This window comes from Chrysemys picta, chromosome 1 (genome assembly GCF_011386835.1).
Source record: "Chrysemys picta bellii isolate R12L10 chromosome 1, ASM1138683v2, whole genome shotgun sequence".
NCBI lineage: Eukaryota > Metazoa > Chordata > Testudines > Emydidae > Chrysemys > Chrysemys picta.
The window spans coordinates 19,698,789-19,723,101 of NC_088791.1; the positions used below are offsets into that span (position 1 = coordinate 19,698,789).

The 24,313-nt window shown below is 39.6% G+C and overlaps 1 protein-coding gene across 3 annotated transcripts in view; it reads right to left on the reverse strand.

The window, feature by feature from the left end:
- SEMA3A (semaphorin 3A) overlaps positions 1-24,313 on the reverse strand; it is a 412,334-nt gene that overhangs the window by 101,143 nt on the left and 286,878 nt on the right. For all 3 annotated transcript variants that reach the window (XM_005304505.4, XM_042859420.2, XM_024108532.3), the window contains one exon: positions 16,548-16,667. In XM_005304505.4, coding sequence (XP_005304562.2) covers positions 16,548-16,667 — 120 coding nt within the window. The remainder of the gene's footprint in view (positions 1-16,547; positions 16,668-24,313) is intronic.

Here is a 24,313-nt window from a genome sequence, read left to right on the forward strand (position 1 = left end):
GGTTTAAGAGTGACTTATTTCAGGTCAACTTAAGGCAATTGGAAACAAACTTAAGCTAACTCAAAATAAGCCACTCTTACACCAAACTAGAGTCCAAACAGGGGTTTGCACCCACTTTAATTAGTCACCTGCAACAACTTTGTTTGCAGACAAATAGAGCTGGATGAATAACCAATGTTTTGGTTTGGTGGCTGAACTGAAAAATTAAAAAAAAAAAATTCTGATTGAAAATATTTTTTTTTAATTTCTCAGCAAAATAAAAGAGTTGGAAAAAATTAATTTGGGATCAGGTGAAATTTTTCATTTCCAGTGGGTTTTTTTTAAATAAAATCGAGGGAAATTCTGGAACAAATTGTCTTGCTCAAAGTCAAAACTCTTTGTTTCAGAAATACCAGCGTAAACTGTTTCAACTTCTCTGATTTTTTTTTTACTGAAACCATTTGCCAAAATTAACCCAAATAGGTTCAGTTGCCGCAAATCTGCATTTTTCAGCACAAAACAAGTTGCACAACTCTATTGACAATGCCCAAGCCCTGAATAGCTTCCATACTCAAAACTCCCACTAACATGTCAAGAATTTCTTCTTTGGCTCCCTTTCCTGGGTAAGGTTACACAAAGTCAGATTTTTTTTTTTCTATTTGACTTGTTCCTTCAATACTTTCAGAGAACAAACTGATCTTGTACAGGGTATCTGAATCAATTAATATTATTATACTAACTCTGCTTACTTGTTGTACCTTTGCAGCACCTTTGCAGTTCCACATTAATGCGGCATTCAGTTCTTCTGCCTGCATGCACTGAATGCAGAATTCAAAGCTCTTTGGGTAAGATCCTACACTCATTATTTAGAAAAACTCCAGCTGGCTTCAAGGGAATTTATCCTCATTAAGGAGTCCAGGATTAGGCCCTCAGTGGGGAAACAACAGCCTGCTGGACTTTGTCTACATAAGTAGAAAACCATAGCCTAAAGTAATAAAAACCAAGTCACAGAATCTTATAACACAAGATGGACCTTAGAAGTCTAAGGTATATGGTAAAGTACATTTTGCAATATAAAATCACACTCAGACAGAAATATCGGAAGAACTTAAAGACCTAGACCAGATATAATTAGACTGAAATATTTTCTGCCTCCATGGCTATACTTAACACACCACTTGACTGAGCACTGATGCTTAGCTAAATGAAAATCTAAACTTGGAACAAGTCAAGGGGAAAAAACATGATTGCAGGGGCACTTATTTACTACACTTAACACATGGTTTGTATTGTAGGTACAATCATATTCTTTATGAAACCTGTTGCAAGCTTGTAAATAAATATTAGCTACAGAGCATAATTTCTGTTTAAACACACAGTAAAATACTTGCAGGTTTCAGTGTTGGTGAACTTCAAACACCATGTTAAGGTAGTAGTATAAAAGGAAATAATTAGTGATTTACTGCTTTGAAAAAAATTATCAATGCCATTTCATTAAGATGCAACATTTATTGGCCTTGTTTTTTTAAAAAACCCTCAAACTGAAGCAAACATTTCGCACTTCCAATCGAAAGAAACTAGTGAAAGGGAAAGTCTACCAGATCTCTGCAAGATTCATCTCATATGATTCCCTTCCAATTCTCTGCTCAAAGTGGCTTCTAGTTCTAACATCATGCTGGGGTAACAGCCGTGTAGATTTTTTCATTGTCTCCGAAAAAAGAGCTGAAACTTCATGAACTGTCGTGTTACAACACGGAGAGTGACTCCCTCCCTTCAAAGACCTGGTGCCATTGTTTCTCCCATGTCTATGTCATATGTCCTTATCTCCAAGCCAGTTTGCAGGTGCAAGAAGTTGAATTCATTTTAGAGTGACTGCTTCCCTAGCTCCATCAGTTTATTCCCTGATCCACTCATGCCCAATCTGTGGAGCCTCAACCCTCTTGCATCTCTGAAGAAGGTCATTTTTGCACCTCCAAAGAGCATCCCAATGTGCTATGGCTCCATCCCATCTATGTCAGACTGCCCCAAATCCTGCATTTTGTGCAGCTAATCCATTCCCAGTTATGCTGTGGGCAAGGCTTTCTGTGGTGTGGAGGAAGGGGCAGGTTTTGTGTTTCAGTTTATCAAAGGCCGTGATCCAGCAAAAGCATTTAAGTAGGAACGTAACTTTTAAATATATGAATGGTCCCATCGACTGAATCAAGGCCTATGTCGGGATGGCAATGCTGATCTGAACTTTAGGTGTTAAGATTATTTAGTAAAGAATCCAGATTAAAAAAATTATCATTTAAAAAAAAATACAAAAAGAAGTGAAATATACAGGGGGATGTTTATGCTGTTGGTTTCTCTAATGCTCATATAACATGCCGTAAAGTAAAAAGACAATGTGTGAAATCAGTTCTCAAGCCAGTATAGAAATGGTGAGGAAAAATCTATTTGTCTCACGGCTTTAATGCTTTGCTTTGCCAGAAGTGCCACGCATGTTATCTTCCCATTTAAAGGGCTGAAGGGGAATGTTTATGCTCGGATCAACTGTTTGCTCAACCCTTCCTGCTGTGGTTTATATTAAGTGCAGAAGAAGGCACCAAGGTACTAAACCCTGTGAGAATCCTCCAGATGAGTCAGATAGAGCTGCTAGCAAAACCCTTGTCATTCATTATCAATCTTTTAACTCCATGTGGCATATAGGTGTGAAAAAGGATTGAATTAATGTTAAGAGGTATTTCAGACTAACTGTGTTATTTGAGCTGTGCACTAGAATAGCATGTGGATATGAACCATGATATTTCTCCTACTCTGCTGCTCTTAAGCTCTTTTGTCATGGTTCTCTTACAACCTACAGTATAAAATGTTATTTCACATATGAAAGTAACAAGAAGGAGTATATCCTAGGCTTTCTGCCACCTACTTATCTACTGTATTTATATGCCAGCTATTCTGTGCAGAAAATAGATTACTACAGCCTTGGTATTTAATTTCCTTAATTACTTACACTGTGAAGGCACGTTTCAAGCCACATTATTGAAGGATTCCTCCAAGGTAACCATTTAACAGCTAAGTAACCTTTAATTACTTTACCGAAATGATACATATCTAAGACAGATATTGTATTATTGTAGTCTGAGATTATCTGAGCACTTTAACCTAAAGGTAGTTATTAGAACTTGCATGATGCATTCATTACGGGGCACATTTAATTAATGGAGTGTATTGGGTTCTTGTCTGATTATGCACTTGCAAGGAGTTAGTCAATATCTCTCCCTAAATCAGTTCATGCTGTAACTTAAAGGAATCCATAGCTTTCACATGTAATTCTGTATTTATTAACTAAAATGTATGCAATTACATAAAGATGAGGTATCTGACAGCACTCCTACTATTTGAAAGGTATAAACCCCAAGAAGATGAAAAAATGTTTAGGGTTGAAAAATGGGTATAACTACACTCAATGGCATGTTATTTTTAAAGAATGAAAATTAAAGCTGGGAACACTTACTAGACCTGATTTAGATCAGTATAGGTGAGAGGAAGACCATGCCTTTTAGAACAAAGTAATAGAAGATGTCCATAGACTAGGGGCAGGTCTTCACTACCCGCCGCATCGGCGGGTAGAGATCGATCTATCAGGAATTGATTTATCATATCTTGTCTAGACGCGGATAAATCTATCCCCGAACGCGCTCCCCGTCGACTCCGGAACTCCAGCTCGCGAGAGGCAGAAGCGGAGTCGACGGGGGAGCAGCAGCGGTCGACTCGCCGCCATCCTCATGGCCAGGTAAGTCGACTTAAGATACGCCGACTTCAGCTACGCTATTCACGTAGCTGAAGTTGCGTATCTTAGGTCAACCCCGCGCCAGTGTAGACCAGGGCTAGGATAGACCAATGATTCAGTAAGTCATTATCTGTATGAGTTCATGACATACTTGCTCATACTGTGTGATTTTTCTCACCTCTTCTTAAGTAAATTAGCCAGCAACAGCTGGATCCTTCTCCAGTAATTCTTTCTCATTCTGTTCTCTAGACCCCCAAAAGTAAAACAAACAAACAAACAAACAAAACCAATAAGTCTTTCCCCCAGAAATAAATATATCAACTCCAGATGTGAACAGTGCCATGGCACATAATAAAGAAGCTGTGAGAGTCAGAATAAAAACAGATATGAACTACTCTTTCTTTCCATTTCCAAGCAATGGTGGAAAGTTGTTCACTTTTTCCAATATAGAACTTTTGGAATAATTGGAATGGCAAGGTCCTTGATAGTCCACAAAGTCAGGTGAGAGGATGACAGGGAAGGGCATAATCTGTTTCTTTGTACCTATGGGGTGAGAGAAAAGTTATCCTGTAACCAGACTTGTTTCAGATGTAGTGTTACAAAGAAAAAAGCAACTCAGAAGCAGGATGATAACAATTATGTAAGATAAGAACATAGACTGGAGCGAATGAGTGAAAATTGGGCCATTGATTTCATTGGGGGCCAGGATTTCAGCTATAAATATTAAGGCCTGAAAGTAACATTCTGACTATCTGACTCCTCTATAACATAGGCCATATAATTTTACCCAGTAATTCCTACATCAGACCCATAACTTCTTACTGGGTTGGAGCATATTTTTAGAATACACTTAAAACAGATAGAGAGTTGGACAGACAGAGCTGTGTAATACAGGATATATGGGACTAAAACAAACACTTAGAAGTTCTGCTCCTCTTCAACACCAAAGTTGACCTCCCTTATCTCTTTAGCAATACATTAATAAACTCCTCATAGTAAACCAATATATAAAATCAGTTATATTGGTGATAATTATTTCTGATTGTAAAGCCAATTGCATACTCTTCATTTATTTTTAGATAATTTTGTGCTCCACCATAAAAAATAAACAAACCCAAGAAAAGAAACCCAACCCAAATCAAACTAAATAAAAAAATAACAATAACCCATAATGTCTGCCACTTCTGCGCTCCACCCTTTAAATTGGATTACTTTGCTGCTGATGGGCATTGCAGCAGTGATCAAACATGCAGTATTACCTTGGCTCTTATGTTCACAGAAAAGTATTGTTTAAAGAAGGATGATGGAATTTAGCTTCCTGTCAGACTCCCTTCTTCTTGAAATACCTGATTGTTAATCTAGCTGTGTCATCTTATGCCAGATAAAACCCTGATGCAGAGAGATGAAAGGTTCTATTTTGATAAAAAGCTTTTTCCTTTATCCTCTGTGAGGTATTTAACAATGTTAAACCTCACACAATGGTTATACTATATTTGTCCTTGCTAATACAGCTTCCTTCTGTTAGCAGCCATCTTCTCTTTATGTGTATATGTTGCATGTATTGCTGCAAATTATGTTTGGGGTTTCAGGCATTTAGATCTTTGCTTCTTATCAAAAAGAAGGGTAGAAGGGTGCCAACTATTAATCACAGCATCATGCTTTAGTGCTCTCTGCTTTTCAAACCATATTGTGAATTAATAGTAGCCTTGTAGGGAGTAGAACATTCTACTCTCTTAGGTAAACTGTTGAGCTAGTGACAATATATGAATATTTTGTATACAACAAAGAATAGAGCAGAAACTCTAAAGGACCTGGAGGCTTTGTGCAGGCAAGAATTGCAGCTGGGAGGTATTATTTATACCATGAAACTGTGGAGATGACATCAGACCATCAATATCCAATACGCATTCCCACCACAATCCATATGAAAAAAAGGTTGTGATCCAAGTAGTGAAAGAAGAGCACAATTAAACATTGTTCAATTTGCCACTTGGTGGGAATACCTGTGGAAGTTAGCTCTGCTTACAAGAGTAACTCCACCTGCTCACAGCAGTAACATCACAAAACATCTCACAAAACTGGGTGACTGGGCAACAAAATGGCAGCTGAAATTCAATGTTGATAAATGCAAAGTAATGTACAATGGACAGCATAATCCCAACTATACATATAAAATGATGAGGTCAAAATTAGCTGTTACCACTTAAGAAAGAGATCTTGGAGTCACTGTGGATAGTTCTCTGAAAACATCCATGCAATGTGCAGTGGCAGTCAAAAAACCTAACAATGTTAGGAACAATTAAGAAAGGGATAGATAATAAGATAGAAAATATCATAATGCCTCTATATAAATCCTGGGTACAACTACATCTTGAATACTGCTTGAAGATCTGGTTGCCCCCATCTCAAAAAAAGACATATTAGAATTGGCAAAAGGGACAGAGAAGGGCAACAAAAATGATTAGGGTATGGAATAGCTTCCATATGAGTAGAGATTGAAAAGACTGGGATTTTTCAGTTTGAAAAAGAGACGACTATGGGGGGATATGATAGAGGTCTATAAAATCTTGACTAGTTTGGAGAAAATGAATAAGGAAATATTATTTATGCCTTCACATAACACTAGAACTAGGGGTCACCCAATCAAATTAATAGGCAGCAGGTTTAAAACAAACAAAAGGAAGTACTTCTTCACTCAACGCACAGTCAACCTATGGAACTCGTTGCCAGGGGATTTTGTGAAGGCCAGGGCTGGCTCCAGTGTTTTTGCCACCCCAAACAGCCAAAAAAAAAAAATAAAAGGCTGTGATCGGGTCAGCTCCACCACCGCCGCTTCATTCTTCAGCAGCAATTCGGCAGCAGGTCCTTCCCTCCGAGAGGGACTGAGGGACCCATCGCCGAATTGCCGCCGAAGACCCGGACCAGCTGCCCCTTTCCGTTGGCTGCCCCAAGCACCCGCTTGCTGTGCTGGTGCCTGGAGCTGGCCCTGGTGAAGGCCAAAACTACAACGGGTTTAAAAAAAGAACTAGATAAGTTATTGGAGGATAGGTTCATTGAAGGGTATTAGCTGGGATGGTCAGAGATGCAGCCCCATGATCTGAGCTGTGATTGAAAATCAGGGAATAGGCAACAAGAGCCCTGAAATGATGCATTGGCTCTCACAGGGCTTGATTCAATGCCCATTGAAGTCTATGGAAAGACTGCTGCTGACTTCACTATGCTTCAGATCAGGCCCTTACTCCCGAAACCCAATAAAAGCCCCAGTAATGTTTGCAGCTTTCTACATTTTATAACTTCATGGTTTAAACGTAGTACATCAGCCACAGCTGAAACCTGCTGTTTCATTGCCCCAAATGTTTAAAGCGTACTTGACAAGATGTTTGTACTGGGCTATCAAACATAATACAGGCACTTCCTTCAGCTGCAAAATTACATTTAAAATGTGATTCTTCTATCTGAGGTCAGTTCCTGTCAACCAGGTTTTGTGACATGGATTCTGACTATGAATAATACAGCCTTGATTCTGATCTACTCAATTATGTACTATATATCTTTCTGTTGCTATTTTTCTGTATCCTATAGTCCTAAATCACGTATTACTTTATTCCATCTATTTTAAAGTCATTTCCTCAGTTAAGTCAGGGAATGTACTGTACTCCAGTATCCACCCTTTTCATTAAATCTGTTTCCCAACAGATGGTGGTTGCTTGTTTTATTTTTTTCCATGTTCATATGGAGATCAAAGGGTTCAGTCATTCTTGTCCATTGTAACTGGAGGTGTGTGGATGAAACTTTGCATATGCTGCATGCGTATGAAGCTGGGTTAATGTTTTCAATTACTTCTCTAATAAGACAAGATGTGCTGAATTTTCTGGCTACTAGAAACATTATGGTTTCTCTGAATGAATGGAGATAAATCTCCCCCAACATGAGCACAGTACCACAGTGTTAGTCTGTGAGCCAACTCCTTTTAAAATATGATCTCTATAGATCTGACCCTGAGAGGTCAATGAGACTTGAGGGCTCTCAGTACTTGGCAGGATTGCACCCTACCTTTGAAATGAATCAGGAAGTGAGTTGTGTTACACCATATTATGTCAGGCTCTGTTTGTCTCATATGATGAGGTCACCATGCTGACAGTGTGACTATTCATATCCGGGAAGTAAATAATTCTCCTAAACATCCTTCTACTGACAGGAGAAATAATTAACATCCAAATGCAAACAGTGGGAGTATTCCCGGCACTAGCAAGAAAAGATCATTAGAATTCATGCTCCTAAAAGCTATGGCAAAACTATCTGACACATCAAACATGAGGTGCTAGAAATTCATGCGGTTTCTGTCATAGTACAGAAAAAAAAAAGAGACTTGAGTCTCCTCTCTGTTACACTGGTGTAAATCAAAGAAAACTCCATTGAAGGCAGTTGCAACAATGTAAAATCAATGTAAGTGATAGCCGAATCAGCCCCAGATTCTAAGAACTGCCTAAAACTTGAGTACTCCAGTTACCAATGTGATGCACCTATTCTCTGTGAAATGCCTTGGGATAGTTTTGAGCCATGGACTCAAACAAATATGGCATTACCCGCAATCTAAATGAAAATTCTGTCTGCTACTCTCTGTGTGTGATCCACTCCATGAATTTGCTTTCGTGGCAGTCTTTCTCTCTCTCTCTCTCTCTTTCTTTTTCCCCCTCCAGTAGCATAAACAAAAGTTTTCCCACAGTTCTAAGGCTCATTTCTTTGAACCTAATGAATATGTCGACTGGCTTTAGTTTCTCATTCATGGAAGTCATTCAACTGTGGCATACTGTATACAGTTCTTCGCTGTAATCAACAAGCATTTCTCAGCAACAGAGGGCTGAAAGTAATGTACATTTAAAGAACAATCGTGTTCCCAGTTATGGACATGAAAGAGTGCTAGCACATAGATTCTACTCATTAGAAGGCGAAGGATCCAAATTTGACACACCCTAGAATCTGACCACACTAAACAAAGCCAAGCATTTGTGATCTTTATGGTTCCTGTTTGTGCATGTGTGATATTTTTAGAAGGCAATATTCAGGATATCTGCCCACAAACCAAATAAAGTTTTATGTTTTTTCATCTCTCTGGTGATCAGTCTTTAAGGAGAGAAATTGAGTCCATAATGCCACCCAGAATTTTCCCCAGAGCACACTCCTATCAGTAAAAAGAAGAACAGGAGGACTTGTGGCACCTTAGAGACTAACAAATTTATTAGAGCATAAGCTTTCGTGGACTACAGCCCACTTCTTCGGATGCATATAGAATGGAACATATATTGAGGAGATATATATACACACATACAGAGAGCATAAACAGGTGGGAGTTGTCTTACCACCTCTGAGAGGCCAATTAATTAAGAGAAAAAAAACTTTTGAAGTGATAATCAAGCTAGCCGAGTACAGACAGACAGTTAGATAACAAGTGTGAGAATACTTACAAGGGGAGATAGATTTAATGTTTGTAATGGCTCAACCATTCCCAGTCCTTATTTAAACCGGAGTTGATTGTGTCTAGTTTGCATATCAATTCTAGCTCAGCAGTTTCTCGTTGGAGTCTGTTTTTGAAGTTTTTCTGTTGTAATATAGCCACCCGCAATCAACTCCGGTTTAAATAAGGACTGGGAATGGTTGAGCCATTACAAACATTAAATCTATCTCCCCTTGTAAGTATTCTCACACTTGTTATCTAACTGTCTGTCTGTACTCGGCTAGCTTGATTATCACTTCAAAAGTTTTTTTTCTCTTAATTAATTGGCCTCTCAGAGGTGGTAAGACAACTCCCACCTGTTTATGCTCTCTGTATGTGTGTATATATATCTCCTCAATATATGTTCCATTCTATATGCATCCGAAGAAGTGGGCTGTAGTCCACGAAAGCTTATGCTCTAATAAATTTGTTAGTCTCTAAGGTGCCACAAGTCCTCCTGTTCTTCTTTTTGCGGATACAGACTAACACGGCTGCTACTCTGACTCCTATCAGTAAATATCTTAAAGGAGTTTTCAGTTAAAACAAAAACTGCTAAGTCTGACAGAACATCGTGCCGCAGAGCTACTTTAATTAAATCATTCCTTACAAATATATCTAGGTGAGATGATTCTAAGGTTTAGCCTTTTTATTCAAGAGTAAGCTTCAGAGTAGTACTGCAGCGATTTGGATATGTTTATCAAGTACCAAATAAAGGACAGTTGTTGAATATCTGAATTGAGCAGATTAGAAATATAAAACAGTGATTCATTAGGGGCTTCTACAGTGCAACAAATAGCCCCTGCTGTTGTAAGTTACAAGGACTTCCTCTGCTCATCATCATATGTTAGATCTTCTCGTATTATGATTTGCTAAGCAACTACTGATTCCATTAAATCAGGTTAAGTTGCTAGACTGGAGAATAAAGACCATCAAAAACAAAAAACAAAAAACCAAACTCCCTGTTTTGACTTCTGACAGTTCAAAACTTGATTTCGTTTTCTGCATGTAAATGCTCAAATTGTGAATTTCAAAGCCAAGCTCAGACATAATTACCAACTTACATTTCTGTCACTTTAGACACAGATTCCAAGCTACCAATGTGTAATTATGAAATATACAAGGGCAGAACTGAACGTGCTAAATGACAGCTGAAAGCCTAAGATGCTCTCATTCCCTGGCAATGATTAAAGCTTGATCCCTTTGCTAAACGCTTTTTTCCCAAAAAATATATTTGTACCACATTCAGATTTTAAGATAATGGGCCAGATCTTCTGCTGGTATAAAATGGTATAGCTCCATTCCTTTTTCATATAACTTTACACCCTGTAGGTAGGAGACCAAATGGATCAATCTACTATAAAATATTATCACAAATGTTTAGAGGTAAATTTTCAGGTGGCATAAGGACCTGCCTTCCTTTCTGAGCATGCCATACAATGAATTGTATCTACAAATCTAAGTAGTTGTGCTTGCAGCTACCTGACTTATATCACAAATTAGGTAGCTAGAGTCACAGATGTCCTGATTTGTATCCACAATTCAATTGTTGATGTAAAATGTGAGTCCAAATCTTGCAAAGGCAAGAGACACTCTTAAAAAAGAAGTTCTATATGTATATGTAGCGAGACCTGAAGGTGCCAGCCACTGCTATTTAGACATCATCTATGATATACAGTGTAGACAAACGGCTGTCAGAAATAAACTATTGACACCACCTAAAATATCAAAATAAAAGCACTAAGAACCCAACACAAAGAAGCTACTTAGGAAATGGACTTCAATTGGAGTTTTCCTGAGTAAGGAAGTCAGGAATGAGCCTTGAAAAGTATCAGTAGCATTATCTTTTGTAGTACTAAAGTAAATGCAGCTAAAAATAACGCAAGCTCTGCAATACATCAGAAAAAGTGATTAAAACTTGAGCCTGATTCATATATTTATATTTTTAAAGTGGGTTATGGAGTTTTTCAAAAAATCTTGTATATGGGACTCAAATTACATATTTATATTGACCTACTATTTCTGTAACTTTACAACAAGATAGAGCAATGTAACTAAAGGTACTCAATGGAAAAATAACGTTGGACTCCTAGGAAATACATGCTGATGTGAGATGATGCTTAAAAATGCACAGAGATTCCAACAACCCGCCTTTCGCTTCTTTATTAAAATGATTTTCAGGCTTTACCAAAGACAAGCTGTTCAGTTTGCAAATGTATGCAAATACTAATCACCACATGGTGGATTGCCATGCTTATATTGTTCTGTGTGATGCCCATTCACCTGTTGTAAATGATTGCTTATGCTCACTGAAAGGCTTACTTTACATACCTGTGCCTAACTGATATCAATGGTAGTTGTACACATAACCTGAAAAGAGAAGAGGCCCTAAAATCCTTGCAATGTTTTGAGTATGTCAAGATTTATTCTTCTTAGAAGTTGAAGCCAAATCTGACTTCTGTGCAAAGCTGGACTTAATGCAAAGTTTCTCCACATGGGATAACATGAGATCATGTGAAATTCACCTAGCTGGCACGGAGTGCCAGCAGAGCTGTTCCATGTATTCTAAGGACAACACTGGAATCGATAGTCCCCGTGTCTCTGCCACATCAGGCAGTCTTGTGAAATCACTGGCTAGATCTGGCCACCATCCTGACTCATATCATTTCTCCCACGCATTTACACTGGGAGCTATTCCTACAGCTTTGCTTAACATAATATAGGAGGAATAGAGTTGCTCTGTGGCTAGGAGTCCCCCAGTGCAGAAGAACACTACTTATTTCTCCGACTTCTAAGCCTTTCCACATGCCACAGGATTTCACCTTTGGAACATTCAAGGCCGAGATCTCCCTGTACAATTCACTGCAGTAGCGAAGACAACCTTGGCAAATGAAGACAGTGCTCCAGGGGAGCAATGCCACTTTACATCAGCTGAGCATCTGGCCTCTTAGGTTTTACTATCACAAGAGTAATGAGATAGTTCCTACTTTGTAGCGTTTAAATGGCATCACTATATTAAAAAGAAGAACAGGAGTACTTGTGGCACCTTAGAGACTAACAAATTTATTAGAGCATAAGCTTTCGTGGACTACAGCCCACTTCTTCGGATGAAGTGGGCTGTAGTCCATGAAAGCTTATGCTCTAATAAATTTGTTAGTCTCTAAGGTGCCACCAGTACTCCTGTTCTTCTTTTTGCGGATACAGACTAACACGGCTGCTACTCTGAAACTATATTAAAAGTAATTGATACCATTTTTTAGCAAAACAACAGCTTCTTTTGCTGGCATCTCCCAGTAACTATAATTATGACTAGAACTCTAATATCATGGAGGAGCTTCAGATCCTGTTCTTTTGCATTTGTGAATATAACTCTGTTTTTCCAATAACTGGAGAGCACTATGAATGTCATATGAACATACTTTTAATTGGACAGAAAGCAAGTTAGAAAGTTTACGCTCAGATGAGCCTTAACTTACAATTAAAAACATCATTTGCTCAAATGTTTCACTTAAAAACCACAGGCCAGATCCTGAGCTGATATAAACTTGTGTAGCTCCATGGTTGTCAATGAAGCTATGCCATTTATGCCACATCTGCTCCCAGTGAAGTCATTTTAATGCCCCATGCTTTGTGTTATATGATGAAACATCGTGTTTGCTTTTCTACCAACAGTAACTCACATTTCTCAATCCCCTTGGAGTGTGTCTACACCGAGGTGTGACTGCAGCATGCGTAGGCATTCCTGAACTAACTTTGATCAGTTGTGAAAAATAGCAGGGAAGCTACAACAGCACGGTCGGAGGCACGGGCTAGGTGTCTGGGACCCTGGGTACATACTTGGACGGAGAGCCTGTCTTGCTGTGGCTTCACTGTGATATTGAGCAAGCTAGTTTGATCAAAGGTAGCTTAGGTATGCCTACATGTGCTACAATCACTTCTGCCAATGCCATTAGACACTCTCCTTAGGAGAGCGGTGGTCCTCCATTGCTGTAGGAAAACATGATTTAAATGTATCTTAACAGGATGCCCATTACTTGGAAAAGTGCACTCTGGACTTCTTCTAATGTGATGTATTGTGGGGGGGGGGGGGGACATAGTGGAAGGTATAATTTAACAACATTTTATGAGTTGTACCAAAGGTTTTTTAAATGCACAGAAACCGGAAAAAGCAAATATGTTACAGGTGGTAGCATTATATAATTTCAGATGCAATAACTTAAAGTTTTATATACATCATAAATCTGAACTAAATGTAGAGCTCCTTTATCGAGTAAGGATGAGAAATGACCTGCGAAACAAAGTGATCCCAGATCTTTTAGGTTCCTACTGTTAAAGATGATTGTTAATCAGATGAACAATCACAAGAGTTTGGGGAGGAGACAATTAAGGATGCTGGGGATGGTTGGTGTAAATCAGCTTCTCTCTGAGAAAGTCAATAATGTTTCACTTATTTACACCAGTTGTGGATCTGGCTCACTATTTTGTACTGCCTGTCTGAGTGTGCAAGAGATGGGGGAGGGTGCAGGGAGACATCTCACGCCCTCCACCCCCAATGCAAGGACCAGGTAGAATTGTTTCCTGCATCTTCTCAGCACAAGGACTGCTCCTGCTTGCAACCTGTGGGGCACAAGCTACCCCAAAGAGGACAATGAGACGACCAAGTCTTGCTCTCGCCCTCATTGCAGCTGGCCAGACATGCCTCCTGGTTTAGTGCCGCTCTGTGCCTCCCTGTACTTATGGTTTGTTCCTTCATGGCACTGTCTGACTCACAGTGATTTATAATAATAAGGGTAATACCACTAAGAGGTTGATCCTGCTCCCACTGGAGTCAACGGGAAATTTGCCATTTGTTTTAATGGGAGCAAGACAGAGGCCTACGTTTCTCTCTAGAAACCTTTATAAAAGAGTTGTGGGGAGATTGCTGCCTCTTTGGGTCTCTCGTTTTATTGAGTCTGGCTCTAGTCTTGGCATTTTAAAGGGAGTCTTTTCAGAAATCAGTGTTATTTTTCTCTCTAAGTGCTTGAACTATTCCTTTCCAAATCTGGAACAGGTTTAAACAAGATCCTGCCTTTCCCAGGAAACTGGTATAACTCACAATGTATTTATTAGATTATGTATGTTTGCGGGTAGCATGTTCAGTCTGATGAATTAAACGGTGAGAGTCAACGTCTTGCTTCTGAGGCAGCACAGTTACATGCCACTGGAACAATTTGCATAGTGGGGGTGCTGAGATCCATTGAACCAAACTGTAAACCCTGTATATAATGGAAACCACTTCACGGCAGGGGGTGCAGTAGCACCTCCAGTACCCCTAGTTTCAGCACTGATGCTACATACTGCCCCTTATTCTGACTGGATTGTGAGGTTACAGCCTGAGGGCGGTGTTCAGGCTCAGGAGGACCAAATGACAGCAAACTCAAGGATTTAGACCCTCTTGGTAATTACAGTTCATCAAAAAGAAGCAAATGCAAATAAGTGGCTACAGTTCTAGGGACAAATTCATCCCAATGTCAAAGTCAGTGGGGTTACCCCAAGGTTGGATCTGGTCCCTAGTCTCTGATCATCCTTTCCATAAATCCTTGATAAAGTGTGTGAGTTTTACTGTATGCTCATAAAACAGCCAAATGTAAAAGTAAATGACCTCATGCTTGCTATCTCTCCACAGATAGCTACAACTGGCAGATAGCCAAGAATTGATTGACACACATCTTACGGAACTAGAGTTAATTAATATGTCTACCAATTCCCAAATGGATCTCAGGAAGCAAAGAATCTGCTTAATGCAGTAAGCAATGGCATACTGTGTGTGGTCAAGAGACAATCACTAATTGCCAAGACTACAAGCCTTAAAGAGCCCCAAATCCTTCCACTAAGCACTCCCCTCATCTCTCCCAAAACCTTATGCTTAGAACATTAAGAAGGATGCATGTTTTGAATATTAAAAGACATTTTTGTAGGGAAAAATCACTCCCAGACTGCTAAGTCATCACTCAAAGAATCTGTTATTTTTTCTATAAGAAGCAGAATCCAATTTTTAAATGATTGAGGGTCATTCATTTAAACAAAGATGTCTTTATTTTCCTGGCAATCTGCAATCCTGAATGTCAACTCCATGAGGTGACTCTAATAATTTTGCTTCACTGATCAGAGCAAGTCAATGTAACACAACTATGGATTCTCCCCCGCACCCCAGAAACAACAGCACCTCCCCCCTCAGCTCCATAAATTAAACAAGTGATGGCTGAGAACACAGCAAGAGAATTTATTCTATGAATTGAAAGGATCCAGGGAGCAATAGCCACATAAGCCACATAGAGAACAAAGGCAAAGTGGCTTCCCTTATATTATAGACTTATGCTAATATTACAATAAAAGTTTAACCTTTTAGGAAAGAACAAAGCAGAAAATGGATCAAATCTAAGACACCGCCCCCATCCTCCAAGGCCTCAGCTATGTAAAACAACATAGCTCCGTTGATTTTAGTGGAGCAACACTGATTTACACCAGTGAGGATCTGGCCCATCAGGTTTATATTTAGTTAAAAAGTAGAATGAGCTCTTCTGAGTCTATTCCATGCTTTCTGCAACACAGAGCACAATATGGGCATTCAACAAATAAATAACAAAAGCAAGGGGAGGGATAGCAGGGGTGAGGGTAAGAAAACGAAAACCAGGCCTCATTTGAGCCAGCAAAACTGTCAGTGAGTCAGGACAAACTGGAGAGCTGAGAAATATGCTTGTGTGGCATTGTGTCTTAATTCCCCGATGGGAGAAAGCTGCTGCAGTGTCAGACTCTACTGACTGGGAAGAGACCTGGAGGACAAAGCTGGCACTAGAACAAAGGTGTTGATAATATTGTATCCTCAGATAGCTGATATCTGTCACAAACAAAAAAAGGAAGCACATTTGATTTTATAAACCAGACAAAGCGGGTGTGGTTTCATTTGTTTAATTTTGGGGGGCAGGTAATAAACATAAGAACGGCCATACTGGGTCAGAGAAAAGGTCCATCTAGCCCAGTATCCTGTCTTCCGACAATGGCCAATGCCAGAGGGAATGAACAGAAAAGGTAATCATCAATCATCCCCTGTCACCCATTCCCAGCTTCTGGTTTAATACTGTGTAAATCAGAACACACTGGAATCAGAAGTTGACCTATGGCAGCCACAGTAATCCAGCAACTCAATGCGCTGCAGAAATTAGTAATGATCCATTTTGGCTGGAAAAGGTCATGGCTAAACATCAGTAAAGGTGAGGCTTTTGGGTTTTTTCTTAAAGAAAAAGTATAAAAAAATCCTGTTTTTACCTCAGGATGTCGTCCAATTTCAATATAGGTGCAAACTGGATGAAAAGCCCCAGTTCCGCAGGCGTACAAGTGAGTCTGGTTGTAAGCTTTAAGCACCTTGATGAAATTAGCACATTCTTTCTGTGAAGGAAAGAAAACACATACGCAAAGTGAATTCTAGCAGGGAGCATGACTAATGGACTAGAGTTACCAACTTTCTAATTGCATAAAACTGAACACCTTTGTGCCGCCCCCTGCCCTGCCCCTTCCCCGAGGCCATGCCCCTCCCCCGCCCCTTCTTCAAGACCCTGCCCTTCCCCCCTCACTGGGCTGGGGCAGGGGGCTGGGGTGCGGGTGCGGGCTTCGGGGTGGGGTCAGAAATGAGGGGTTTGGGGTGTGGGAGGGGGCTCAGGGCTGGGAAAGAGAGTTGGGGTGCGGGAGAAGGCAAGGGCTCTGGCTGGGGATGCGGGCTCTGGGCTGGGGCCAAGGATGAGGGGTTTAGGGTGCAGGAGGGGGGCTCTGGGCTGGGGCTGAGGTGTTTGGAGTGCAGGAGGGGCTCAGGGCTGGGACAGGGAGTTGGGATGTGGGAGGGGGCTTGGGGTGCAGGTTCTGGGAGGGAGTTTGAGTGTAGGAGGGGACTCAGGGCTGGGGCAGAGGGTTGGGGTGTGGGAAGAGGTGAGGGGTGCGGGCTCTGGCCACTTACCTCAGGCGGCTCCTGGAAGCTGTGGCATGTCCCGCTGGCTCCTAGGCTCAGGGGCAGCCAGGTGGCTCCACGTGCCTACAGGCACCGCCCATGCAGCTCCCATTGGCCACGGTTCCTGGCCAATAGGAGCTGCAGAGCTGCCGCTTGGTGTGGGGGCAGTATGTGGAGACCCCTGGCTGCCCCTGAACCTAGGGGCCAGACATGCTGGCTGCTTCTGGGAGCTGCGCGGAGCCAGGGCACGTAAAGATCCTGCCTTAGCTCCACTGCACCACTGACCGGACTTTTAAAAGCCTATTAAAATCTTCAGGATTGCTTTCAACAGTCACCAGGAGATCAATGCCGAATCTGGTAGACTCCAGGCCAATCCGGGAAGGTTGGCAACCCTATAATGGACGCTCCAGTGCGTTAGGCATATTTGGCAGAATGAACGGATTTTACAATTATGGTCCTTTCATGGTTTTTTATAAGGCTTATTTATTATTGGACATTTCATTTTATTTGGAGTTTGGGCCTACCCTACCTAGCTAAAAAAATACATAGAGACAATTTCCCTTCTTTCTGTTTGAGGTAGTCTCTGCCTTTGTGATGTAGGTTATTTCTCCATTCGCAAAACAAATCTCATGTATAGAAACATGGCCGCCCAGAATAAAATAATTAAGAGAAATGCCTTCCTGTATTTAATTAACTAACAATTTGAAAAAAGATGGGCAGATGGGATGAACTGATACAAAATAAACCACTGATATAACATTTAAAATAATAATATGCATAGTAGCTGTAATTCATAACCTCCTCAACTCTACTGTAGTCACTTAGGCCTTGATTCTGCAAAGACTTATGCATATGCTTAGCTTTATTCTCTGCAAAGTCAGTTGGACTACTCACAGTACATAAAGTTAAGCATGTTCACAAGTCTTTGCAGGACTCAGGCCTTAAATTATATACTTTAAGTAAATAACAAAGTGTAAACAATTATATATATATATCTTTAATAAAAAAATAAGTATAAAAATAATCACTTATAAAATTCTTCACCTGTTTTGCTAGTGATACCTTATGCTATTAAAAAGGAAACCAATTTTAAAATCTAATTTGCTCATCAATATGTACATGGTATCTATTTATTTACTTTTTTGCATTTCCTTCAGTTTGAGCCATGAAAATGAGTATCTCAGTGTCACTTTCTGATATCTCGTGCTCTGACACCGTGCTGCAAAGCCTGGATTGCAAACACTGTAGAGAAACATTTAAATACAAACAAAATAAAATCTTTTTTCACTGAATGTTAATTTTTACAAAATTAATGGAAATATGTTTATTGCTATTTGGTTGTATACAACTTTTGAACAAGATCTAGAATTTGGAGCCTAAATTAACAGTTTTTCCTACTAAATAGTGTTCTTAAAATCTAATTTACCTTTATTTGTGGAGCAAAAATTGCAATCAACAGCAAACAATACAATGTCAGAGTGGAAACAAATGAGGAACAGTGAAATTCTATTGCCCCACCACTGGGAACAGGTAGAGATTATGGTCTGAGTCCTGCAAATTGATTCATGAGATATAGCCGCATGGAGACCCATTAATTTCAGGGAGGCTCCATGCAGGTGCAGTCTCCACTCATATGGATAGCTTGCAGGACCAGGAAATAGTGGCCCAGTGCTTAAATCACTACCTATATAGAATTCCCATTGACTTCACTGGATTGCAGCATCAGTCCCTGTGATTTGTTTGTGATTAGAGAATGAAAGAGACTCTCAAGCACAAACCATGGCTCTGTGAGGGCCGGTGAGAATACAACCCCTAGGACTGCTATAGGCCACCGCACAGGCAAACTATAAAAAATTCAACAGAGGTAGAATAGTAATGCCACCCTGATGTATTATAATGTAAGATACACATGACATTGTTCTTCGGATTTTTTATTTTTTTTTTGCTTATGTGTATTTGCATAAAATATACTGATATTATATTAAAAAGAACATCCCAGGAGACACACATGCAGAGTCTTACAACATCTTTGGCTCCAGTGCTGACCAGACAAATACACAAGTTATCCTTCCAACTGAGATGGAAGAGAAAACACAGAGGTAGTTAAGACAATCCAGCAGGAAATTGAAAGAACTGGAGATGTATGTTTTGCAAGTGTTCTCTCTTAATTTTTTTCAGTTTGACCTCTCTTAATAAAAACACAAAGACGCTATAGACAGATATACAAACACACACACACACACACACACACACACACACACACACACACACACACACACATTGTTTTACATAGACACATAGCCTCCTGTTCAGTGCCACAGTGACAGGGGTTAAATGATTAAATAGAATAAATTATTGTAGTTTCATTAGAGGGAGTATATTATTCCTCAATTCTCTCAATTTTTATTTTTAATGTTGCATAAAAGAAAGAAGGGAAAATCTCTCTTGAAAGTGCCTGAGTATTAACACAGCATAAAGCCAACACATGCAACACTAGAGATGAGCAAAAGCTGAAACTATCTATTTAAGCTCTTTCATATTCGGGGGTTTGGCTAAACGGATCAAGCTATGAAGTACGCTTGATTTGGCTGTGTAAAATCTATAACTGACTGATGAAATTTGCAAAATCAGAAGGATGCTGATTTTGCTCACTTGCAAACATCCTAGGGCAAATTCAACTCCACTGTAACGTCACTCAGCATCACTGGGGACTGGGCTTGTAATGATTTAAAACAAGTTTTCAAGTTTTTTAAGAAAAGTCAGGTAAACACAGTACACAATATGTTAGGAGCTAAGGGCAGACTAACATTCAGTTTAGCAATTTTCACAGTATATGGGCTGATCCTCAGCTGGTGTAAATCAGTGCAACTATATTGAAATCCATGTAGCTACATTGATTTATACCAGCTGAGTATCTGGCCCATATGAACTCACACGCTAAACAAGAACAGGCAAATACTGCTTATCTGCTTATCTCCAGTATAGAATGAGAAGGTCTGAAATTGCTAAATGCATTGAGGGATAGATCCAAAGCCCAATAAGTCTGGAGTCAGATTCTGCTCTCATTTACATGGGTGGAAATCAGGAATAATTCCATTGACTTCAGCGCCGTTACTCCAAATTAAACCAGTGGAAATGAGAGCAGAATTGAACTCTTTCCCTGTCATTATATGCCATAGTCGGCCCTCAATTAATCTGGAATTATAGCAGTGTAACTTCATTAATGTCAATAGAGGTACTTCAGATTTACACAACCATAACTGAAAGCAGAATATAGCTTCCTCTCTCCAACTTTTAATTCTTTCTTGAACCCCTGTGGAACAGATTTTAACCATAGATGTCTGAGAAATACAAGAGCTAATTAAACACTAGGAGGGAGATGCTTACAGCTATAAACCTTTGACTATAATAAATATATTTATATAACATTTAAAGTTTCTAGTCTAGCTAAAATGGCTAATATAGCTTCTCTGTGTTTTACAGCTGCATAAAGTATCCATTAAAATCTGTAAGAGTAAATTCTCATACACCTCCCTAACAGATTAGGTTTCTTTATACATTTTATACGACTGTAAAAAAAATAAATAAAAGAGGGTATTAGACCACAATAAATGACATAAAAATAAAGTTACGATTCTGATTTAAGCCCTCATCTAGTGAATAAGTTCATAGTGAAGTTTCCTGCTCTGTCACCAGGTCAATCCTGCTTGCACTTAAGACAATGGCAAGATGCTCCTTCATTTCTTAAACTGTACACTCTTTAGGGTTCTTTTCATTCCACGTTTGTACAGTGCTTAGCACAAATGGGTCCTGGTCCATGACTGGAACTCCTAGGTGCTACTGTGATGACAACGATGATTATAATAATTAAGAAATAATAATAATAATAATAATAATAATTCCAATGGGAGTGGAATCAGGCTCTGCACTGCTGCAATGCAATGTGTAGCAGTGTTGTGAGTCACCAATATTACCTGTGCATTATGGAGTGAACCTTCTGAGCAAAATGACCACTCTTTTCAGAGTGACCTCTTGACTTTTCCTACCCTTGTGGGCTTCGGGAAAACAAGAATCTGTAATGTAACAATTTGCATAGCTTCATATGAATTCCTGCAGGCTCAACATGTCAACACATGTTGACACCAAGGAATCTACTACAATAAGGGAAGGTGTGGTGTATATTGGTTAGATCAGTGTTCAGGGTACTGGGTTCAGGACTAATCTACACTACTATAAAGTCGTGTTGCTATAGCGTGTCTGGAGCAGATGTGCTATGCCTACGAGAGAGCGCTCTCCCATTAGCATAATTATTCCACTTCAATGAGAGGCGGAAGCTATGTCGCAAGAAGAGCGTCTCCCGAACACCTAGTGCCAGTGTGGACATCGCTTTAAGTCGATGTAACTTATGTCATTCAGGGGAGTGGCTTTTTCACACCTCTGAGCGACGTAACTTACATCAACTTAAGTGGTCGTGTAGACAAACTCTCAGACTGTTAGTTCAGACCGCTGGATTCTGCCACTGGTTCTGCAACCCACTTAATCTCTCTGTGTTTATCAAACAGGGATGACAATAATTACTTATCTCACAGATATCGTAAAGATTAATTAATTAATGTTTATAAGACAAATGCAGAGTCTTAGATGAAAGTTTCCATCCAAGTACAAAGGCCCAGAGCCTTAAAGGTACTTACCTTTGAGGCTCTCGGCCAAAGTATATGGTTTTCAGTCTGTTTTCAGATGCAAAGGCTCCACCAGTTTTATTAGAGTTCTACTTTTCTATCCCTTCCTAATGAGGCTGGTATGCTGGCATTCACATACCTCTGTGAAACCTGGCACATAACCCTTCTTCTTGAAGTTGGTGACTGTGTGTCAATTTCACTACAAAGCATCCATCCCGCCCTCCTGGCGCCAAGCCTGGAATGACTTAGTCTGTCTCAAACTGGGCTTGTCCCACTTGGCAGCAGGACATATTGTTGTCATGCCCTCAGGCCAGCAGGATATTGGTAATGTGAAGGACAATGCCAGCACAGTGGAGTATTTAAGTACATGAGCTCAAAGTGTAAGACACTGGAAGCGAAACAAAGACAATACAAGAAATATAGTATGTCAGTTAAATATAGAAGATGGGAGAATATAACTACAGGAGCGGCAGGAACAAAATGAACAGGAAGTAACCAAGAGCCAGAAACTTTAATGAGCAAATTGTCAGGGAATTGTAAATGCTGCATGTGCATTACTTTTAGCCTCATTGTTCATTTGTCATGGGTTTTGACTTATCTTATTTTGACTATATTATTATTTTTTTAATTATGGACATTTTTGCATCGGGGAACTTTCAATATTGTTCATTTTCAAGAGGAATAATGGGAAAAGGCCATTTAACATTTTGGTGCTTTGGAACTGGGTATCACAAACTTTTGCATGTGTGTGAGAGCAAGGTAGATTCATTCAAATTATTTTTAATCTACTACTACTACATAGCATGTTTCAGCCTACTAGTGCGTTACTAACATTAATTTATATTAGCATCACAAAACCTCTGTGAGGCAAGAAAGCATCATTATCTTATATTAAATGTGGGGAACACTGGAATTGCCACATTGAATCAGACTTCTAGACCAGTCTCCTGTCCCTGAAAATGGCCACTATCAGATACTTGACAGGAAGGGTCCAGGAAAAAACTGCACAAGGCAGTTATGGAATAATAGGCCCAATGGGGAAGTTTCTTCTTAATCCCCATCACATTGGAGGACGGTTTATCCCCTGAGTCATGAGAGTTTATATAGGCACGAGGCACAAAGCATAAGTGACTGTATATGCCACAGAGTGATTCAGTGTATTAGATCTCTGGAGTTCTTGGTTCCCACTCTTGTGCTCATGCCCCATATTTTTCATCGTGGGCCCGATCCTGGTCCTACTAACGTCAGTGGAAATTAAGCTGCTACACACACTGGCTCCAAGACCTTCAGCTGGTGTATATTGCTGTAGATCATTGAAGTCAAAGTAGCTATGACAATTTACATCAGCTGAGGGTCTGTCCCAAAGTAAGATAAGGGCCAGTGACACCCCCCTTGCAGATAAATACTGTAGCTCATCTGCAGATCTTCATTATAAAGGGAGAAGGCATTAAATTGTCAAATGTGTTAAGGGCCAGATCCACAGGCTGGTAGGCTCAATACACCTTGTTACAGTCCCTTATTTGTCACTCCTCCTCCATGCAAATATGCATGTATACTTTAAAAAGAGCAAGGGAATTACCCTGAAGAGGAGATAAAGTGTTAATTAACTGTTCCACCAGAGCCGCCTCCACCTGAGGATCAATATGTCTGTCTCACTAACAAAACATTTACATTTATTTTAAGAGGTTTCCAATATTTGTGGATCAAATTGATAGAAGGGACTATGCAGAGAGAGATTAGCCTGAAAAAATAAATTACAAAGAAAATGTCTGCAAGCAAAAGCATAGGAGCCAAATACAGAATGATTAAAAAACAAACACTACAGATATGTAACACTGATTAGGCTGTGTTATGCAGACTTTTCCCGGACAGTTACAAAAATAAAGTCCATCCATCTGTCAAAACATCTGCTCTGTATATGAAAATTAAAACAGAATTTAGGTGTTTTTCCACTAGTTTCTAGTAATTATCTCTCCTTCAGAAGCTTGGAACTTGCATGCTTAGATCTGAATTAACAGAGTAATGCTTTTTAATGGCATTTTAACTGAAAACCTAAAGTGTAAATCCTTATTGTTCTAATCAATTTCTAGACTTTTTCTCCTTATTCTAAACAACAGCCATTTCTTTTTATTAAAGTGTAAAAAGATTCATAATTGGTTCCCAGATATTACAGTGAGTGAGAATATTAGAAATATGCAGTTAGGCAATCTTGTAGGGCCAGATCTTCATCTGATGTAAATATGCATCTCCATTAACTCCAACAGATTTATACCGATTTACTCCAGATGAGCACTGAAAGAACCTTACTCTATTCCAGCTCTCCATAATTACAATATCAGGAGTTTTGTCCAAATTGGATGTGCAAGAGGCTTTAAAGGTATCATCTCACAGCTGAAAAAACAAAACAAATTCAT